Source organism: Bos indicus, chromosome 1 (assembly GCF_029378745.1).
Source record: "Bos indicus isolate NIAB-ARS_2022 breed Sahiwal x Tharparkar chromosome 1, NIAB-ARS_B.indTharparkar_mat_pri_1.0, whole genome shotgun sequence".
NCBI classification, from domain to species: Eukaryota; Metazoa; Chordata; class Mammalia; order Artiodactyla; family Bovidae; genus Bos; species Bos indicus.
The window spans coordinates 108,603,548-108,624,573 of NC_091760.1; the positions used below are offsets into that span (position 1 = coordinate 108,603,548).

At 42.4% G+C, this 21,026-nt stretch overlaps 1 protein-coding gene and 1 non-coding gene across 2 annotated transcripts in view; both read right to left on the reverse strand.

Moving 5' to 3' along the window:
• Positions 1-635: 635 nt before the first annotated feature.
• IQCJ (IQ motif containing J) overlaps positions 636-21,026 on the reverse strand; it is a 236,386-nt gene continuing 215,995 nt past the window's right edge. The window contains 4 exon segments of the mRNA XM_019966185.2: positions 636-4,577; positions 4,580-4,645; positions 6,914-7,049; positions 20,116-20,196. Coding sequence (XP_019821744.1) covers positions 4,530-4,577; positions 4,580-4,645; positions 6,914-7,049; positions 20,116-20,196 — 331 coding nt within the window. The 3' untranslated portion in view covers positions 636-4,529.
• Positions 16,984-17,055, reverse strand: TRNAC-GCA (transfer RNA cysteine (anticodon GCA)). The gene has a single exon. It is a non-coding gene; the product is annotated as a tRNA-Cys (tRNA).

The following is a 21,026-nucleotide window of genomic DNA, read 5'->3' on the forward strand; positions in this document are numbered from 1 at the left end:
TTTGAAAAAGAAAACACTTGTTCTCTAAGACCCTAGTTTGAAGAAGAGAAAAATGTATTTACTTCTATATCAAGAAGTCTTCTCTTTTTACATATGATTACTCTTGAGAAACATATATGCAGGTCAGGAAGCAACAGTTAGAACTGGACATGGAACAACAGACTGGTTCCAAGTGGGAAGAGGAGTACATCAAGGCTGTATATTGTCACCCTGCCTGTTTAACTTATATGCAGAGTACATCATGAGAAACGCTGGGCTGGAGGAAGCACAAGCTGGAATCAAGATTGCCGGGAGAAATATCAATAACCTCAGACATGTAGATGACACCACGCTTATGGCAGAAAGTGAAGAGGAACTAAAGAGCCTCTTGATGAAAGTGAAAGAGGAGAGTGAAAAAGTTGGCTTAAAGCTCAACATTCAGAAAATGAAGATCATGGCATCTGGTCCCATCACTTCATGGGAAATAGAAGGGGAAACAGTGGGAACAGTGGCTGACTTTATTTTTTGGGGCTCCAAAATCACTGCAGATAAAAGATGCTTACTCCTTGGAAGGAAAGTTATGACCAACCTAGATAACATATTCAAAAGCAGAGACATTACTTTGCCAACAAAGGTCCATCTAGTCAAGGCTGTGTTTTTCCAGTGGTCATGTATGGATGTGAGAGTGGACTGTGAAGAAAGCTGAGTGCTGAAGAATTGATGCTTTTGAACTGTGGTGTTGGAGAAGACTCTTGACAGTGCCTTAACTGCAAGGAGATCCAACCAGTCCATCCTAAAGGAGATCAGCCCTGGGATTTCTTTGAAAGGACTGATGCTAAAGCTGAAACTCCAGTACTTTGGCCACCTCATGCGAAGCATTGACTCAGTGGAAAAGACCCTGATGCTGGGAGGGATTAGGGGCAGGAGGAGAAGGGGACGACAGAGGATGAGATGGCTGGATGTCATCACCAACTCGATGGACATGAGTTTGAGTGAACTCCAGGAACTGGTGATGGACAGGGAGGCCTGGCGTGCTGCAATTCATGGGGTCGCAAAGAGTTGGACATGACTGAGCGACTGAACTGACTATATTCTCTGAACTAAAATTTGAAACAAAGAGATTGGCAAAAAAATTTGTGCTATTTCATGGTCTGAAAGACTAGATAGATAGAACTTGGGTGCTGAAATATTAGAATTCATGGAACCTAAATTTATAACAGCTGAGCATAATACTGTAACTTGTCCCTGACCTGGAAAATCTAGGTTATTAAATTATTAAGTAGCACAAGGCTTACATTCTCTATAATGTCACAGCCCTCAAGACTGTACTGGAAGTCCAGTCTTTTAGGGCCTGAGTTTCCTCCTAGAACAAGTGCAACTTTGTAAGAAGACTTTCTCCGTTTAGTTACTAGATTTTTCCTGATGTATTTAAAGCCTAGAGGTTGTAAATCTCAAAAAGGGTAATAAAACTTGAGGATAATTAAGCATATTTAATATAGGCACACTTGCCATGTCTGGCAGGCAGGCTCAGTGCTGGCTTTGGTGGTGTCCTTGGGGAGGTATGGTGGGTCACCTGGCTGCCTGTTATTGACTACTCAGCACTTACGCTGAACGCCAGGACCATTCCAGCAGCCCCATAAATATGAGGGCTCCACGGCTTTTCACCAGGACAATTAGGGTATCAGGGTCTTGAGTTGGTCTAGACCACTGCTCCTGAACCTGGTCAAGAATTACAAGAACTACAGAAACTGCTCAAGAATCACAAGAACTGTAATTGCTTCTGCCCAGGAGTGAAGTAGGGCCTCGTGGTGGTGGTGGTTGTGGGGGTGTGGGCAGCTGCTGGAAGGGCTCTTTCTGCACTGGCCTGCCTGAGAGGTGAGGCCAGGAAACCCTGTTCTCCCCAACACGCTGCAGAGTCCGCCATTTGTTTTTCCTCAAGTCTGAAGTGAGTAGAATAATCTAGATTTTCTTTTCAAACCAGTCAATCCTAAAGAAAATCAACCCTAAATATTCACTGGAAGGACTGATGCTGAAGGTGAAGCTCTAATACTTTGGCCCCCTGATGCAAAGAGCTGACTCACTGCAAAAGACCCTGGTGCTGGGGAAGAATGATGGCAGGAGGAGAAGAGGAGACAGAGGATGAGATGGTTGGATGGCATCATCAACTTACTGCACATGAGATTGAGCAAATTCTGGGAGATAGTGCAGGACAGGGAAGCTTGGCATGCTGCAGTCCAAGAGATCACAAAGAGTCAGACAAAACTGAGCAAGTGAACAACAAAATTTTTCTTTTACTATGTATGTGGGTGTGATTTATCAAAAGAAACTCGTTTAGAGGCAAAAGTGCTTGCACCTGACATCAACTTTGAGCATTGAAAATTCGTTTTTAAAGGATCAATACTAAAATGAATGCATAATATATTACTTTTTAAAGTACAGCTCCAATCTCAAAACCTATACACATATACATATATACCCTGAACATATGAAAAAAAAAATATATATATATACACACACACACTTTAGGGCACAATTTGATTCTCATGGATTCATCTGGTGAATTGAAAACAGGCTGCACGCAGCCCCGGCTCCCTCAGTGGGAATCAAGGTAAAACTGTCACCTGTGCTCTTCACAAGTTTTCCACAGTGTTTTGAAGGCATGGAGTGTTTTCAAGAGTGGGTTCAGAATTGACTAACATTTATTGAGAGACCTCAGGGCCCAGGTTCTGTGCTGTTTTATATATGCAGTGCCATTTAATCTTCACAGCAATAACAATCTATCTGTCTCTAAATCTATTATTTCCAATTGGCAGTTGAAGAAGGGCCTCTCAAGTGATAACCTTAGACTCAAAAGAAGTGGCAGAACTGCTATTTTAAGTCGGGTCCTCAGGTCCTCTTACCAAGCCAGGTCTCTATTCCCTGATCCACACTGCCCCCTACAGGCCAAACGGTAACAGTATGGGAACCAATGGGGGAAAGTGGGTGTGGCCAGGAAGGAAGGCCCAGGCAGAGGGAATCCCTTCAAAACAAATGGGACTCAGAATGTCTCCAAACAACGAAAGATTTTTTTGTATTTACGCAGGGATATGCTATTGATTTTTTAAAAAGGTATAAACCTAATGCTTTACAAGGTACCATTCTATAGCTTCTTTCCATGATATCCTATTGCATAAATCACAGATTTCTTAAAACTGGGAACTAAAAAAATAAGTATTTGGTCACATGAATTTGCTTAAGAAAAAAAAAACAAAAAAACACAAAGCATTTTCCAGTGTTGTCCTCTATGTAATAACTAATATTTTTATGGTTAAAAAAAGTTATTCTTTGCTTCTCACTTTGATACCCACAAGTTCCTTTTCTTAATAACAGCTGGTATTCAAAATTGTTATTTCTAAAACAAATTTTTCTGTTACCACATGATACACTGTGATAAAGGGCACTTAATATGCAAATTGCTAACATAACTTAATATTATCTTCCCTCCTGTTGCTCTTTAATTTGGCATTGAGCAGCTGAGGTTTGAGGTTTTAATCAAAGAGCATTGAATGAGGCAATTTATAAAATCAAATGAGCTTTCTTTTTTCAATTATTTCATTCACTGTTTATACCTACTCAATTGTAAAACAGCCCTAGAAATGCATTAATGCAATGATTATGTCTTTCACTGCTTGACCATGTCTAAATGAAGGCTTATTTTCAAGTGCTGCAATATAGTAGAACAGTAAAGCATGCAGGCTCCAGCCCAGTGAGTAACCCAAGGCAAGCTGGTTATCTCTCAAAGTCTCATCTTCATCATCTGTAAAATGGAGATAATAACAGGACCTCCTTTATATGGTCATAGAGACGATTAAAGGAAATAATCCACAGAAAGCATTGGCGAAGTGCCTGGCATACAACAAGTGCTCAGGTCTTACTAAGATGGTGAATTTGAGAGCTCATACGGAAACATTACTGTCGCTGTTTAATTTACAGCCGAAACATTCTAAGAACTGTATTAACTACATGCTTGGCCAAAAGAGAACACGAGCATGCAAACGCATCATTCTCAGCTCAGCACAAGGACTACCCTGGATCAGGTTTCTGGCTTCCCATGTAGCACATGCCCAGAGGAGACAGCTAGGATGAACAGTAATTGCAGTTATTATAGGCATGGGGGCGGGTGAGCAGCTGGCAAGGCCCACAGGTTAGGCAAGAGCAGACTGGCCTCCAACTGAGGTTGTGTTAGAGGTTAGTAGAGGCGTAGAAGGAAACAGACCGCTGATCAGACTGGAGAAGACAGACAATGGTCTCGGCAGCAACAGTGACAGATCAAGCCCAGAGGAAGAAGACTGTGGTTCAGCAAGCAGAGAGGATCCAGCAGAAGTCAGGGGCCTGGGAAATCCCCTAGGGAGACACCTCACTGACAGAATTTGACTGGGACCAAAGGCTTCTAACCCTGAAGTTCCGAAGGACTTTCTGATTATTTGAAAAAGCTCTTCTCTTTATGACAGGCTTAGCCAAGGTGAGCTGGGGGTCATCCTTATCCCGTCCATAAATTTGAGGTCTACTCATCAGAGGGTGGTAAAACCAAGTCTTCCTATCTGCTCCCCTGATAGGGTTCATATATGAACCCAGTGGGTCTGGCAGGTCAGTCAAGGTAGAGCAAAGTCATTTTCTTTTCATGGGACTGTCACCAACAAAAGATGTGAGAATGAATGAATCTTTTTGAATGAAGCCTCAGCAAAGGGATAATCATGGAAGATAAAACAACCTTTAGTTATACCAGTTCCAAACAATGAAGCATAAAGTTTTAAACAATAATGGCTTTGGTATTTTACCTGCCTGACAAATGAGAGACTTGGGAATGTGCCAACATCTTATATTTTCATGTTTTATTCTGTATTTAGTGTCACACCATTGCCATCATCAATACCAAAGTTGTTCTCATAGTCAACATTAGAATTCTGGGCAGGATCTGCTTGCTTTCTGAAGCTAATTCCAGTAATGATTTTTGAAAGTCTGCTTTGATTTTCAGTGTTTGTAGGCAGTCAGGAGTGAGCCAGACTCCCACACAGGAAATAGAGTCATCTTTGTCCCATGGGCACAGAGCTAAGGCATGATGACATGGTGGTGGAGCAGGGTGCCACTCTCAATTCAGTCTGACACACCTTATGGGAAACCAAATTGCTGGGCACACCAGAAAGGGAAAATCTCTGCTACTAAGAAACCTCAGGGCCCCTGGAGTCTAGGCTACATTAAATAAGGTGAAACCATTAGCAAAGCTGTGCAAAGATAGATGTAAACATAATGACCAACGAGGGGGAAGAACATGCATTTTAGGCACAAAAACACTTGAGGTGCTAGAATCAAAGCGATGCAGCAGCATAAATATAAAGCAAAGATAGATTCTTCCAGAATTTCAATAAGCCAAAAGGTTAACTATCCTAAAGCAATACTAAAACCATCAGGGATTTCTAGACAGTTGCTATTGTCTGGAATTAGGGCTGAGAAAGCACGAAGGTGGTAGTAAACTCAAGCCTTTAACTCCGGGGCAGAGTGATTTCTCATACTCAGTTTCCATCACTCAGATCAAGGCTTCCGAGTCGTTTACTTTGTACCTTCTATTAACATTCACAGCGAAGGTATCCTAAACACTCAATTTTCACATTCTTTTTCACTGACAAATCAAGAATTAAATACAAACTTTGCTAAACGCAGACATTTTCCAAAGTGGTTCATGAGCGCCCTCTAGTGACGGTGAGGCCTGTTAAGACAACACATGCCCCCTACCAAAACTGTATTTAAAAAGTGCAGATTCACCGTATTCCATTTCTAATGCCAGCTAAAAATAGATCTTCTGCCACCATTATTTCCACAGCTATTAACTTAACTTGCTTCTCTCTTTAGAATCCGTAACTAGATAAAGCCATTTATTAAAGAATATGTAATGCAATCATCTGAAAACATTTCAAAGTACCTTTGCTTGATCCCAATGTGAATGCATTATTTTGGCTGTTGGGAAGCATTTTTACAACCAAATAAACTTGATTACAAAGCAGTCAAGGATGATTTTTTTAAAAATAACAATACACGTGTATAGTTCATTTTTCTTCCTATTTCAGTACTCCAGTGACTATGGTAACTGATCACAATGGCTAAATCCACACAACTCTGTGTTACAATTGCCTAATCATTTATTTCCTTATACATTTGGTGTTCTTTTTTTTTTTTTTAAACAGAGGCTTCCCTCAAATTCCTCCATTCCTCAACCCTGTACTCCAGAGTTCTTAAACTAGTGGACCTGGGAAAATTGTGGTCTGCAGGCATGGTCTATTTACATTTAAAATTTTCTTACTGATTGCCAACATTTAAAAATCTTCTGAAGAAGGAAAATGATCTCTGGCAACACTTGGCAACATACTTCCAGGAGCCGGGGGAGGTGTGTGTGTGGCGGGGGGGGGGGGGGGGGAGTGTCCCTTTAGGTGAGCCAGCCACAACTCTCCCCATCAGTCACATGGGTTACTTACCCAGCCCTGAAAGCCTTTAAGATGCAATCTCTGAATCCAAGACCCCTTTCAGTTCTTCTCCTGAAAGTTCTCTTTAAAATCCTAGTAACCAAGCTAATCTATCCTATTTGTGCCACAAAAGGCTGCCAACAGCACAGATTAAAAGGAACACACTATCATCAAGAAAAGTAAAAAGTAACAGAGGAATGCCAACACACAAATGCATAGTTTAGACTGATTTCAAATGCAGTCACTTCCCTAAGCCTTGATAAAGTTCTCTTTGCCTTCATGACCCACATCTTTGAGATGACAAAACCCTCACCATAGCAAACAAGCAACTTGTAGATCACAAACCACCTGCTCACATCCCCAGATTCCTCTCTTGGAGCCAAAGCCCTGGAGACCAGATGACTGGCCAACCGAGTCATGAGAAGGACATGTGCACTCACGGGTGTGCTGCTATCGGAGAAGGTGTTCATGCTGACAGAGCTGCTCAGCTTGTCCGAGGACACGGAGGGCGGGGAGGGGCTCCGCTTCTCCGGGGGCTCCTGCCGCTGCAGGTATTCACGCCATGCTCGCTGAATGCTGCCAAAAACAAACAAAAAGCACAGGCACCGTCACTCCAGTCATAGACTCAGACCCTGACAAGCACGAGGATTCCGAAGGAATTGACTTTGACCAGGAACCTCAAGCACACGGAGCGTGACATGGGAAGTCAGAAGACCTGGACTGTGTTATTGGTTTGACTTTCACAAGCTTACCTGAACTAAACCAGTCTATAAGAAATAACTTAGAAAAAGTCATCTGTCAAAGTGCAATCAGTTTGCACATGTAAATGTACATGCTTCGACTTATGGGACACAAAACCTTTCAATTTCTCATCACTTTTTCAAGTGAGAATAATAAATTATTGTTGAAAGAACTGTTCTGCGCCAGAGTCAGCACTTGGCTCTGGATAGAGGAGACAGCACAGCCTTAGGGGTGCCATTCACACAGACTTCAAGGTGAAGGGCGTTCCATGATGTTAGATGGTATAGTCTATGTGACCAAATGCATTGGCTCTGCTCTGGGACAAGACTTGTAAGTGCCCTGCGGTCATGGATTTTACATACTGTGGAAGGAAACCGGTAATGTATGATGAATAAACAAAGACATCGACAGAGAAGACAAAAATATTTCAAACTGTTATGTACTATGCAGAAAATTAACTCATGATTAGGTGGCTTCTTGAGATTTCACCCAAGGAAGTTTTTTATGTCCTGTGGTTAGTAACTCTCAAAAGAGTCATCTTCTGATCTGAATAACAGAAACCTCTTCTTCATTCTTGCCTGGAAAATCCCCTGGAGGGAGGAGCCTGGTAGGCTACAGTCTATGGGGTCGCAAAGAGTCGGACACGACTGAGTAACTTCATTTCACTTCACTTCTTCATGAAAGCTAAGTGACTTTTCTCCATTTGGACTAGTTTCTAATCTTTGAAGAGATTAATATCTAGATTTTCACATGTGACCAAGGAACTGAATCTGTTTTCTCCTGGGAGTTGCTAGACATGAACACCAATTGTCAGGATTCAGCTTTTGAAAATAGTTTTAAATGGCTGTGCTGATTCTCTCATGATCTCTTCTCAACTCCTGGAAGCATTTGATCTTCAATTCTTCCACATACAAACAAAGTTACTGAAGGTGTTTTTGTATAAACAAACATTTGTTTTCATTTGGCTAGAACAGTTCAGAAACTGTCCATTCTCAATAATCAGAGAACATAAAGAACACATACACATTTGTATGTGTTCCCTCATTTATTAAGGCTTTGTGAGTTATAATGTTCAAGGAAAAGTCCAGAAACTACCCAGGGATCAGAGGCCAATTTTCCCTGAAACTATGAGCTGCTGGGGCCCTTGGTCATAGATGGTCACTGTTTTCTTATTTAATGTCTTCTCAAAATATACACATTTATTTTCCTTTGGTTTAAAATTTTAAACAGGATCTCAGAGAGACTCCTGTAAGATTAAGAGGGTCCTGTAAGGGTGGCTGAGTGTGGTAATCCTCTTGTTTCTTCTGGGATCCATTTTACTAAGGGAGTATCAAACTTTTGGCAGCTAATTTCCATGTCATCCAAAGTGCTTGAAGTGCTGGGCAACTGCCAGAGCACTGCTGAAAAGTTCTGCTACTTTTGGACACCTACAGCTTGTAAACCTGCCCATCAAGGACTTAAAAGCATGTGATTTTTTTTAAAGTAACTTAAAAAATAGAGAATACTGACAACTCATAGGATACCCACATGTTTATAGGACATGAAGTATTCCTCTCTCTAAGCCCCACTTTTTAATTGTCTTGGTTATTCAGAAAATATAGAACGGAGATATAGTAGCCTTTTGAGAAGTTGGGCTTCCCTTGTGGTTCAGCTAGTAAAGAATCCACCTGGGAGATTCTTCCCACCTGCGGGAAACCTGGGTTCAATCTCTGGGTTGGGAAGATCCCCTGGAGAAGGCAAAGGCTACCCACTCCAGTATTCTGGCCTGGAGAATTCCATGGCCTGTATAGTCCATGGGGGTCTCAAACAGTTCGACAAGACTGAGCGACTTTCATTTTGAGAAGTTATATTTTAGCGTGATGCACAGCAGGGGGCAGCATGACACCTTCAAACAAAACAAAACAAAACACTGCTGGACAAAAACCCAGGTGAGATGTGCAAAGAATTTAAAGCATTTTCTTCTCCTTTGTAGTTCTATGGGATCTGGAAAATGACATACCAGTTTTCCTTAAGTCAAAGATTAAGAAGAGAGTATTCTCCCCTTCGAAGTGGAAGGATATCCTCTTCTTTTCTTAATTGATAAAATGTGACATTTGTTGTTTGTTGTTTATTCTCTAGTTAGTATCCAACTCTTTGTGACCCCATGGACTGCAGCACACCAGGCTTCCCTATCCTTCAATATTTCCGAGTTCGCTCAAACTAATGTCCAATGAATAGGGGATGCCATCCAACCATCTCATCCTCTGTTCAGTTCAGTTCAGTTCAGTTCAGTCGCTCAGTCGTGTCCCACTCTTTGCAACCCCATGAATTGCAGCACACCAGGCCTCTGTGTCCATCACCAATTCCCGGAGTTCACTCAAACTCACGTCCATTGAGTTGGTGATGCCATCCAGCCATCTCATCCTCTGTCGTCCCCTTCTCCTCCTGCCCCTAATCCCTCCCAGCATCAGGGTCTTTTTCAATGAGTCAACTTTTTGCATGAGTTCGCCAAAGTATTGGAGTTTCAGCTTCAACATCAGTCCCTCCAATGAACACCCAACACCGATCTCCTTTAGGATGGACTGGTTGGATCTCCTTGCACTCCAAGGGACTCTCAAGAGTCTTCTCCAACACCACAGTTCAAAAGCATCAATTCTTCAGCGCTCAGCTTTCTTCACAGTCCAACTCTCACATCCATACATGACCACTGGAAAAACCATAGCCTTGACTAGACAGACCTTTATTGGCAAAGTAATGTCTCTGCTTTTGACTATGCTATCTAGGTTGGTCATAACTTTCCTTCCAAGGAGTAAGCATCTTTTAATTTCATGGCTGCAATCACCATCTGCAGTGATTTTGGAGCCCAAAAAAAATAAAGTCTGACACTGTTTCCACTGTTTCCCCAATCTATTTGCCATGAAGTGATGGGACCAGATGCCATGATCCTCGTTTTCTGAATGTTGAGCTTTAAGCCAACTTTTTCCCTCTCCTCTTTCACTTTCATCAAGAGGCTCTTTAGTTCCTCTTCACTTTCTGCCATAAGGGTGGTATCATCTGCATATCTGAGGTTATTGATATTTCTCCTGGCAATCTTGATTCCAGCTTGTGCTTCTTCTAGCCCAGCGTCTCATGATGTACTCTGCATAGAAGTTAAATAAGCAGGGTGACAATATATAGCCTTGACGTACTCCTTTTCCTATTTGGAACCAGTCTGTTGTTCCATGTCCAGTTCTAACTGTTGCTTCCTGACCTGCATACAGGTTTCTCAAGAGGCAGGTCAGGTGCTCTGGTATTCCCATCTCTTTCAGAATTTTCCACAGTTTATTGTGATCCACACAGTCAAAGGCTTTGGCATAGTCAATAAAGCAGAAATAGATGCTTTTCTGGAACTCTCTTGCTTTTTCAATGATCCAGAGGATGTTGGCAATTTGATCTCTGGTTCTTCTGCCTTTTCTAAAACCAGCTTGAACATCTGGAAGTCATGGTTCATGTATTGCTGAAGCCTGGCTTGGAGAATTTTGAGCATTACTTTACCAGCGTGTGAGATGAGTGCAATTGTGCAGTAGTTTGAGCATTCTTTGGCATTGCCTTTCTTTGGGATTGGAATGAAAACTGACCTTTTCCAGTCCTGTGGCTACTGCTGAGTTTTCCAAATTTGCTGGCATTTTGAGTGCAGCACTTTCACAGCATCACCTTTCAGGATTTGAAATAGCTCAACTGGAATTCCATCACCTCCACTAGCTTTGTTCGTAGTGATGCTTTCTAAGGCCCACTTGACTTCACATTCCAGGATGTCTGGCTCTAGGTGAGTGATCACACCATCGTGATTATCTCAGTCATGAAGATCTTTTTTGTACAGTTCTTCTGTGTATTCTTGCCACCTCTTCTTAATATCTTCTGCCTCTGTTAGGTCCATACCATTTCTGTCCTTTATCGAACCCATCTTTGCATGAAATGTTCCCTTGTTATCTCTAATTTTCTTGAAGAGATCTCTAGTCTTTCCCATTCTGTTGTTTTCCTCTATTTCCTTGCATTGATCACTGACGAAGACTTTCTCACCTCTCCTTGCCATTCTTTGGAACTCCTCAGCCCCTTTCTATTCCTGCCCTCAATCTTTCCCAGCATCAGAATCTTATATATACAAATGCCTTTAAAATAGGCATTAAAATCATCTATTGGTATAAGCCCACTCACTTCCTTAATTAAAAAGCTATTTCAATTTTTTAATATTTACCTTATTATCCTTGTCTACATATACGAAAACAGTTTTACTTAGTCTAAAGCATATTATATTTCGTTCTTTTTTCTTTAAATTTAGGGGTCAAAAATGAAAGGCCAGTCACATCACTTTAGGCTGCTATTCTAAATTGCTATACTATTTCTTTTGAATGGTAGAGCCTTGCTATTATTACTCTCTGAATCATAGAAAAGTATTCGCATCATACATTTACTCCTCTTTGCACTGATATGATGTTCATAGATTAAATTAGTCTAATATTAGCCCTCAGAATACCATCTTTAAATGTTATTTTACTGTAGGAAAGAATTAAAATGCAGAGGCATTTGTCCCTCGGTCAAAGGGAATGACTTTCACTCTCTTATTCCAGCTTTATCACAATTTCTACTCACAAGTCTCCTTTACGGCTGCAGTGGAAACCCTGAACACTAACTACCTTGACATTTTTACTTCTGAAACTAAGCAATACCATCAATATAATGCTTTAAAAGCTGGTTGCAGAGAGGGAGCACTCTCTGTGTGTTCCCATATGTTGAATTATAAATAAAGTGTAGAAATTTACTTCCAAAGAGATGATAAATACATTTTTCAATTTCTTTGCCAGCTCAATTCTGATTTATCTTCCCTTGTCTCAGGGACAGCATAATCATCTGCCTCTACCCTACCTCGTCAGTTTCACAGGGTGGTGCTTCTCTCCCACACTCACAGCTACTTGGGGACTTACAGCCTGGGCAGTTCTGGTCGTCTCTGGATGTCCTTACAGAGAAGAGCAGCAGAGAACACTCTGAGAGTTGGGATGCTTAGAGGAGGTTCGAGAGAGTCCTGGTTTTCAATTGGTTTTCAAGGATGGATGGGATTTAGACTGCTAGGGAGGAAGAGGAAAAGACCTTGGACAAAGGCATGGAAGTGAAGGTACCTGGTAGGATGCAGGAGGATCCCAGAAATGACAGCAGAGCATAAGGTTATGAAGATAGGAAGAGGATCCCGATGTCGACGGGGTCAGGTGGGGGCAAGACTGGGCAATACCTGCCCCTTGTGAGGGAGAATCCCCCATCAAGGCACAGTCCGTAGTTACTAGACCTTTTCAAAGGCAGCCAGAAATCTGGATTCTTGTGTAAAACTTACTAAATAATTTTAAAAATACTTTATTACCCAAAGTAAGTGGAATTTGAGGATGAGAAAAGAGGGCACCATCAAAGAAAAGACAAGTCTAAGTATCTTAGGAAACGATTTTATACAGCTCTTTTTGTGTGCATTCTCCCAATCAGCCCTACCACATGTGGGCTGTTGGGAAGGCTCCACTAATATTATTATCATAGTGGTAGGTTTTGCCTGCCCAACATTAACTTCTCCTTCTCTTGGTTCCAGCACCCATTTCTCCACGGGGACCCACCAACCCTCAACCAATGAGCTATGAATGAGGCAGATCCCACCCCTCCACCGTAGAGAGCAGCTTGTGTGCCAGACTGAACACCCAGAGGGCAGCGATTGGTTCATAGAAGCTCACATGGCTCAAGCCAGGCAACAAGAGGCTACAGAAAGAGAAGCCCCCTCTTGCACCTGGAGGTTTGCAATTGGTAACCTTGAGCTATCCGTGACCAGTTTGCTACAATCTTGGGAGAGAATGAAGAGAGAAGAGCTTACAGAAGACAGAGATGCCTGGTGACTGTGCCCCTTGGATGTTTATGTTAGGTAATATAATAAAAAATCTCTTTTTTTATATACAAGTTAGTTTGAGTTGAGTTTCTGTTACTTGCAACTACCAGTTTCTATGTATTAGATGAAACAGCCCCTTCTCCCAGTCTTGAAGGGTTGGCCTTGTGTAGGAGATAAACCTTATCATTCAACCTTCCCCAGCTCTTGATTGTCTCCCAAGCTTCTGCTTATCCAAACAACCCATTTCATTTTTAATAACTCCCAGTAGCTAAGAGTGTGCCCACACAGGAGACGTGGGTTCAATCCCTGGGTCAGGAAGATCCCCTTGAGGAGGAAATGGCAACCCACTCCAGTATTCTTGCCTGGAAAATCCTATCGACAGAGGAGCCTGGCGGGCTTCAGTCCATGGGGTTGCAGAGAATCAGACATGCCTGAATGACTGAGTACACACACACAGACCAGTGAGTGCCACAAAGGGGAGGATCTGTCAGCACCTAGATTTGGACTCATTGGAAGCTAGACCATCAGGAAGCAGCTTTCAAAAAAGTACAAATACGCACAGTCTTGTGGGACCATGAGCACAAGCCCTGCTGGCCTCCAGAGCCAGGAAGGGATCAAGGGGTAACATGCCCTGGGTGGCAGTCACAATAACCAGGGTGTGCATACTCAATTGCTTCAGCCGTGTCCAACTCTTCTGGGACCCCATAGACTGTAGCCCACCAAGCTCCTCTGTCCATGGAAATCCCAGGCAAGAATACTGGAGTAGGTGGCCATGCCCTCCTCCAGGGGATCTTCCCAACCCAGGGATCAAATCCGAGGCTCCTGAGTCTTCTGCATTGTGGGAAGATTCTTTATCCACTGAGTCACCAAGGAAGCCCAATATCCAGGGCACCAGATGTAAAAACTGGAGCCCCAGACACTCACAAGAGCTCCTCTGCAAGAGATGCTGAAGCTTTGGAGTATGGCCGAGGGGCAACTTGAAGATTAGTGCCCACCCCCCAATGTCTCAGGAAAGGTTTACAGCCAGCCCTTAGATGTGCACTTAATTAGAAGCCTCCTGTTTCACATCAAGACTGAGCTCTTGGCTCTGCTCCCTCTCGCTGTGCCCTGGGAGTGGGAACTGTTTATAAGAACACTTTCTCCGTTGCTTGTGGTCCATATCCTACTCCTCTGCTATAAAAGGGAGACTGTGTGCTGGGGCTGACCAGCTTTCAAATCAGCAAATGAGTTCTTTGACATGAAGTCTGGGCACTTTTTTAAAGGATGCTTCTGTGCTGAGCCCTGGAGTGGGTGAATCTGCACACAGGCTCTTTAAGAGAGGTTCCTCAGTTCACCATAACCTCTAGGATCTCGTGAGCATGAGCCAAATGGTCCTCAAAGCCAAATGCTTGGGGAACTCATCTCTCAGGGGCCAGTCATGACAGTTGGGGTGTTCAATGCAGAGTATAACTCTTTGTCTCCTCAGAGAGAAGCGCAAGATTTTGAGTGCACTCCCAAATAGGAGTCATCACACCAGCGTTTCATGGAGAGATTGTGTCTCCGCCTTTCCTATCCACTTTGATGTGGTTTCCCTCTTGTCTGCCCAATATGAAGGGGTCACTCCACCAGTTTTTAATTTTCCCTTTGAGAGGGAATTGTTCCATTCGTAGTTGTGGGTTCAGTGTGTCTGTGGGAGGACATAGTTCAGGATCTTTGTGTGTTGATGTCTTGAAACAAAACCTCGTGGAAACTAAACATGTTTGCACATGCTTAGTCACTCAGTCGTGTCTGACTCTTTGCTACCCTTAGGGACTGTAGCCCTCCAGGCTCCTCTGTCCATGGGATTCTCCAGGTAAGAATACTGGAGTGGGTTGCCATGCCCTTCTCCAGGGGATCTTCTCAACTCAAGGATTGATCTTGGATCTCCTGCATTGCAGGCAGATTAGAGTGATGTAGGTTCTTGCTCAGTTTTACTTCTTATTAGCTGTGGCCTTGGGAAAAGTACTCAACTTTCAGGCCTACACTTTGCTGATGCACAAAATGGGAACAACAATAATGTTTTCATATTCTTGCAAGGAGTCAAAGATATGGTATTTATATTTACGTCACTTAGCCCCAAACTTGACAAGTAGTGGTTCTAGATAAATCACTATAATTACTTAAGAAAACCAGACACTTTCAAATATTTTTAAGTAATAGGTGCAAATCATAAGGGCTTCCCTAGTGGCTTAGTGGTAAAGAAACTGCCTGCCAATTCAAGAGGTTCAAATTCCGTCCCTGGGACAGGAAATCCCCTGGAAGAGGAAATGACAACCTGCTCCAGGATTCTTGCTGGGAGAATCCTATGGACAGAGGGGTCTGGTGGGCTGCAGCATATGATATACTGGATTTCTGAGGATCTTTACAGGAAATATTTTATTAGCCCAATTTGATATAAAAATATGTTTAGAAAAGGTACAATTGCATGGGGAAGACACACTAGTGTAAATGTTTTTCTTAGATTTTCTCATTGAAAGCTCACTACAATCTTTTAAGATATGGTTCGTATTCTCATTTTATAGAAGAATGCAATGAAGGCCCAGAGAGGTAAACAATGCTCCCAAGGTCACTCAGCAGACAAGGAGCAGGGCTGGGATTTGAACCTAGGGTGCTCTAGCTTCAAAGTCTGCTCTCTTAACCCCTCACCCCTCATGGCTTCTTTTAATGAAATTTAAACAAAATTTTGGCAAATTGATAGGCAGTACTTTCAAACAAAGGCACTTTGGGTTTTACTGAGATTTGAGTTTGACTTATTTGGGGAATTGTCTTCCTTCTCAAGACTATGTCTGTCTGTCTCTGTCTCTCTCCCTTTTAGAGTCAAAATGTTATTTCATCACTAAATAAAATATACTAATAAAAAGTAAGGAGAGGAATTGATCATATTTAATGAGAAGACTTTTAAAAGATGATTCGTATTTGGTAGATCTTTATGTTATTCCATCACAAAATAAACATATTGTTAAAAACATAAAGAGACAGACCACACAGAGTTAATAATCAAGTGTTAAATGATGGCCTGTGTTCAGAAGATGCACTTTCGGTCTCACTGCAACATGCAAGGAGTGACCCTGATGTGAAGAGCAGGGATTTGAAGGGGTTTGGAGGGTCCATTTCCTTCCTCTGCAGCCAGGCCTCCCTGCTAAAGCCTGCACTTCTCTGCTGTGCACACTCATTCCCAGACCTTTGGGCAGCCTTGGCCCTAGCTCAAACCTTGTGACAACCTAGAAGGCTGGGATGGGGTGGGAGGTGGGAGGAGATGGGACGGGACATATGTGTACCTATGGCTGATTCATGTTGATGTATGGCAGAAACCAACATAATATTGCAAAGCAAATATCCTTCAATTAAAAATAATTTTTTAAAGAATACTTTGTGTCTTAGGGCTGCATAAGAGCGTTTGTCATGGTGCTTTCACTATGACTTTTGCCTTCACTAAGTTTTCTGACTTAAGAGGCTTTCCTTTGCTTGATCTTCCTGCCTTTCACCTCCCCAAAGTGACTTTTTATTAATAGCTGTGCAATCCTGATTGCTTTCGCCCTTTTGATGCAGTTCTTTGATCCTCTGAGTCTAAAACACAAAATTACCTCTTAACAGCGGCATTCTTGAGCCAGGGGATTTGCTCTTCCTGACATTTCCTCTAAATTCCACTCTCAGCACACTTGTTCTTTCCCCCACAGGCCTCTAATTCCTTCCAGGGGGCAAATACTTTGCATTGCCACCTACTGGTTGCGGTGGTTTAGTCTCTAAGTGAAGTGAAGTTGCTTAGTTGTATCCAAGTCTTTGAGACCCCATGGACTGTAGCCCACCAGGCTCCTCCATCCATGAAATTTTCTAGGCAAGAGTACTGGAATGGGCTGCCATTTCCTTCTCCAGGGGATCTTCCCAACCTGGGGATCGAACCCAGGTCTCCTGCATTGCAGGCAGATGCTTTACCATCTGAGCCACCAGAGAATCATTTCACTAAACCTCCTAGCAAAGCAAGGTTCCCCCAAACTACTATTAATTAAATGAACAGGAGTCTAGATTTTTGTCTTTTTCTTTAAGGCCCCTGACGAGGCCTATGGTGTACTTTCCTGACTAAGGACTAAGTCTCTAAGTCATGTCTAATTCTTTGTGACCCTATGGACTGCAGCTTGCCAGGTTCCTCTGTCCATGGGATTTTCCAGGCAAGAATACTGGACTGTGTTGCCATTTCCTTCTCCAGGGGATCTTCCCCATTCATGGATTGAACCTGGGTCTCCTGCATTGCTGGCAGATGCTTTACCAAGTGAACCGCCAGGGACGTGCTCTTATCAAACTGCCTCCTTTTAATGTTGTCCTGAGTGTGAAGGAATGACTGAGGTCCTTTCCTGCTCCTACTGACCCCCACCAGAGATTGGCCTGCCAAAGTACATCCCATCTCAGGGCTTGCAGGGGCTGGACCGTCCAGAAAACCTTCATCGGAACCTACTTCTCTCTTCTCATTAGGGAGGGGATTGAAGAGTCTACAGGAAAGCAAATGTTACGATGTAGTAACCCCAGCTTCTCCTTCTCCCCTTACCCCTTCTACCTGGGAAAGATAGGTTTCCAGCTGGTTCCCACCAAGAGAAGACAGAAGACCATACAGAAAGCTTGTGAAGTTTGACAGTAACTCTGGAACATGGAATAAAACATCACCTTTCATACCCAAGGCTCTGTAGGTCTAAAGGTCCCTTGAGAAGCAGGAATGGGTGTATGCCAAGGTATTCCTTGTTGAGAATGCCAAGGTCAGCCTGGGGAAGACCACCAGCAAAGCAAGAGACACAATGAGGGGTGCAACCCACACCACAGGTAGGGGCTCAGGGGAGACCCAGCAACCCTTCCCACAGAGTCCCAACTCTTTTAAGGAAGGAACTGCCTAGGGTGTGAAAGCTCACCATCGACAGGAAACCTGGAGCAGCCTTGATGTTTAGCCCTCAGAGGGTGGGAGAGGTGGCACCAGAAGGGGAGGAGAGGAGAAAGGAGGGGTGACAGGGAAAGAGAAAGAGGAGAGGGAAGGGAAGAGAGCCGGCTGCACAGCTGTGGGGAAGATATAATGCATGTAGAGGGGAGGTGTTCAAACTGTCACGAGAGTTAGGAATTTAATAACCAGATTAGACAAGAGTCACTGAACTGGAGTCAATTCTCCGATGGGACTCAAATTCCATTATTGGGTAAGATTAAGTTTTCTCTCCCTCATCCCCCTCCACTGAGTGGAAATGGGGTTCAGAGTTATTAGAAGAGATAAAACCATTCTGTTTGCACCTCACTGAGCTGAGACTCCTCCATCATACCAGCTACACATAAAACCCCAGATTCTCAGAGCTACTGGGCTCTTAGGCACAGAGATTCTTTTTGTTCTTTGCCTGCTCCTCTCTCTGGCACCTGCCCCTCTGTCTCTACAGATTGGAGAAGATGAAAACTAAAAAAGACCAGGGAGGTTTCTTAACTTAATTTCAGCATACAAATTAATCACTTTAATTTTTCACACAGCCAACCTTCCTTTCCAGTGCTTTTTCAGTTAAGAGAACGTTATCTTAATGAGAAAATTCCTAACAATAAACAACCTATGTTTGGAAACTAACATCTTGTGGAACGAGGCTGACACACGGCTTACATAAAACGATTTGGTAGCCTGATTCATTATTCACTTAGTAAGTGTGACACACAGCTCCTTAGCAGGGGGCCTGACTGGTTGAGAAGCCACATCTGAACTTTACGTTGAGAGGCAGCCCTGTGTGCTCACTCAGAGGCAAGCTTTTTACTGATAACCAAGGTTAATGTAGATTTATAGGGGTGTGTATTCATATTTGCTTTTATCCAGCAGGATATTATATATCTGCATCATTTCTGTTTCAATTCCTACATTCAGCAATGGCTTACTTTTTCAAAGTTGTACACCTCAATGCTCCCCTCTTCAAGGTGACTTCTTTCCTAAAAGATTCCTCTTTGGGCTTTTTGCAAATGATCAGTGTTCCTGACCAAGCACAGACATGTTCAGATTTTCTAGATACATGCTTTTCAGAGTGTTAAGCTGTGTGTGTGTGTGTGTGTGAGAGAGAGAGAGAGAGAGGAAGAGGGAAGGAGGGAAGGAAGGTGAGGGAAAGGGGGAGAGAGAGAGAGAAAGACTATATACACTCACTGGTAATGCTCATAACTTATCCCCAAAGAAAAAATCTGAATGGGAAAGGATCACAGAGTACAAACATAAACAGTTTAAAATTGCTTCTAAAGTGACTATTTGGAGAAGGAAATGGCAACCCATTCCAGTATTCTTGCTTAGAGAGTCCCATGGACAGAGCAGCCTGGCAGGCTAGAGTCCATGGGGTCACAAGACTCGGACACGACTTAGTGACTAAACCAACCAGCCAACCAAAGTGACTATGATGGGTCCTTTCTTAATAAAGTTTTAGAAGGTTGTTATTTTGTTCTAGAATACATCCTGTCTGTCTTTGGATCTCATTAGTTTTATTTTTGTTAACACTGAGGTGTATATACCAGTATTTTTATGCTTTAGTCACTTGCAGTGGGAGAAGGAGAATCTCATTAGGCCATATTAAGAGAGAATAAGAAAGGAAAGGACAAGAAGTGAGGAGGAAAAGGAAAGGATTTTTTCTTAAAATAACTGGACAAGAGTTGGACTGGAAACAGAAGGAAGAGGGTGGAAAGAGTGTGTATGTGTGTAAAAGACATGGTCTAAGGTGGAATAAACCAAGTTACGGAGAAGAAAGGCAGTGACAAATATTAGTGAGATCTGAAGAATGTTACTTTGCCTGAAAGGGAAACAAAGTGATGATCATCAAATACTTCCCTATGTTATCCATCAATGGTGCTGTGTGCTCAAAACAGCTTTGTTGCTACTTACAACTGGGAAGAAATACTGTGTAATATATAAATATAAATGTGAATAAATGTGTGATTCTTATACCCATGAACTCCAGAATAGTTCATAGATTAATAGAGTAAGAACTGTGAAAACACAAAAATTTTAATGTGAACTTTTAAATAACTTACATTTTCACCTTGGAGTCCAAGGGCTGTAGATTGAGGTGACACTTTTGAATGTTATTCTCCACATCCATGGCCAGTTGGTGACTACAAATAGAAATAATGCCTCAATATAAATGAATCCATAAAGCTGTCATCAATAAAAGTGCCAATTTAAATTTAATTGACAAAACAAGTACATATGCACTTTTGTTCATTTTATTAATACAGTCCTAAAAGTTCTGATTGATGGATAGTAGATAAATAACCATATCATAGAAAGAAAATGTGGTTTTGCCTTTTAACATTGCTTTTCTTTTTATTTCTACCACTTAGCTCAATATTCATATCTAAGGCATGTAAATCATTTACTTTACACAAAGACAAAGGCAGAATATTAAACTGTTTCAGAGGAATAAAAGCCATGAGTAGAATGTAAGCCCATGGTATTGTCCAACTAGTAAGTTGTAGAGAGAGTCTCATTCATTCCCAATGGTGTCACTACCACTGAACCTTTTCTCCTTTCATTGTGTAAGCTTTTTCAGAGCTCCCACTATGAACAAAGCATCAGTCAGCCCTGGACAAAGATGGAGGAACTGTGAATATATGCCATTGCTCCTATGAACCTAGGACAACCACTGGGTGCTACAATGGTCAAGGAAGACTATAGCCGCTGTGCTGGGTCTTGAAGAATGGACAGGGATTAGTAAGTTAACATGTAAAGGTAATGCCTATAAGGAAGATCCTAAAAGATGATGCTGTTAAAGTGTTGCACTCAATATGCCAGCAAATTTGGAAAACTCAGCAGTGGCCACAGGACTGGAAAAGGTCAGTTTTCATTCCAATCTCAAAGAAAGGCAATGCCAAAGAATGTTCAAACTACCAAGCAATTGTACTCATCTCACATGCTAGCAAAGTAATGCTGAAAATTCTCCAAG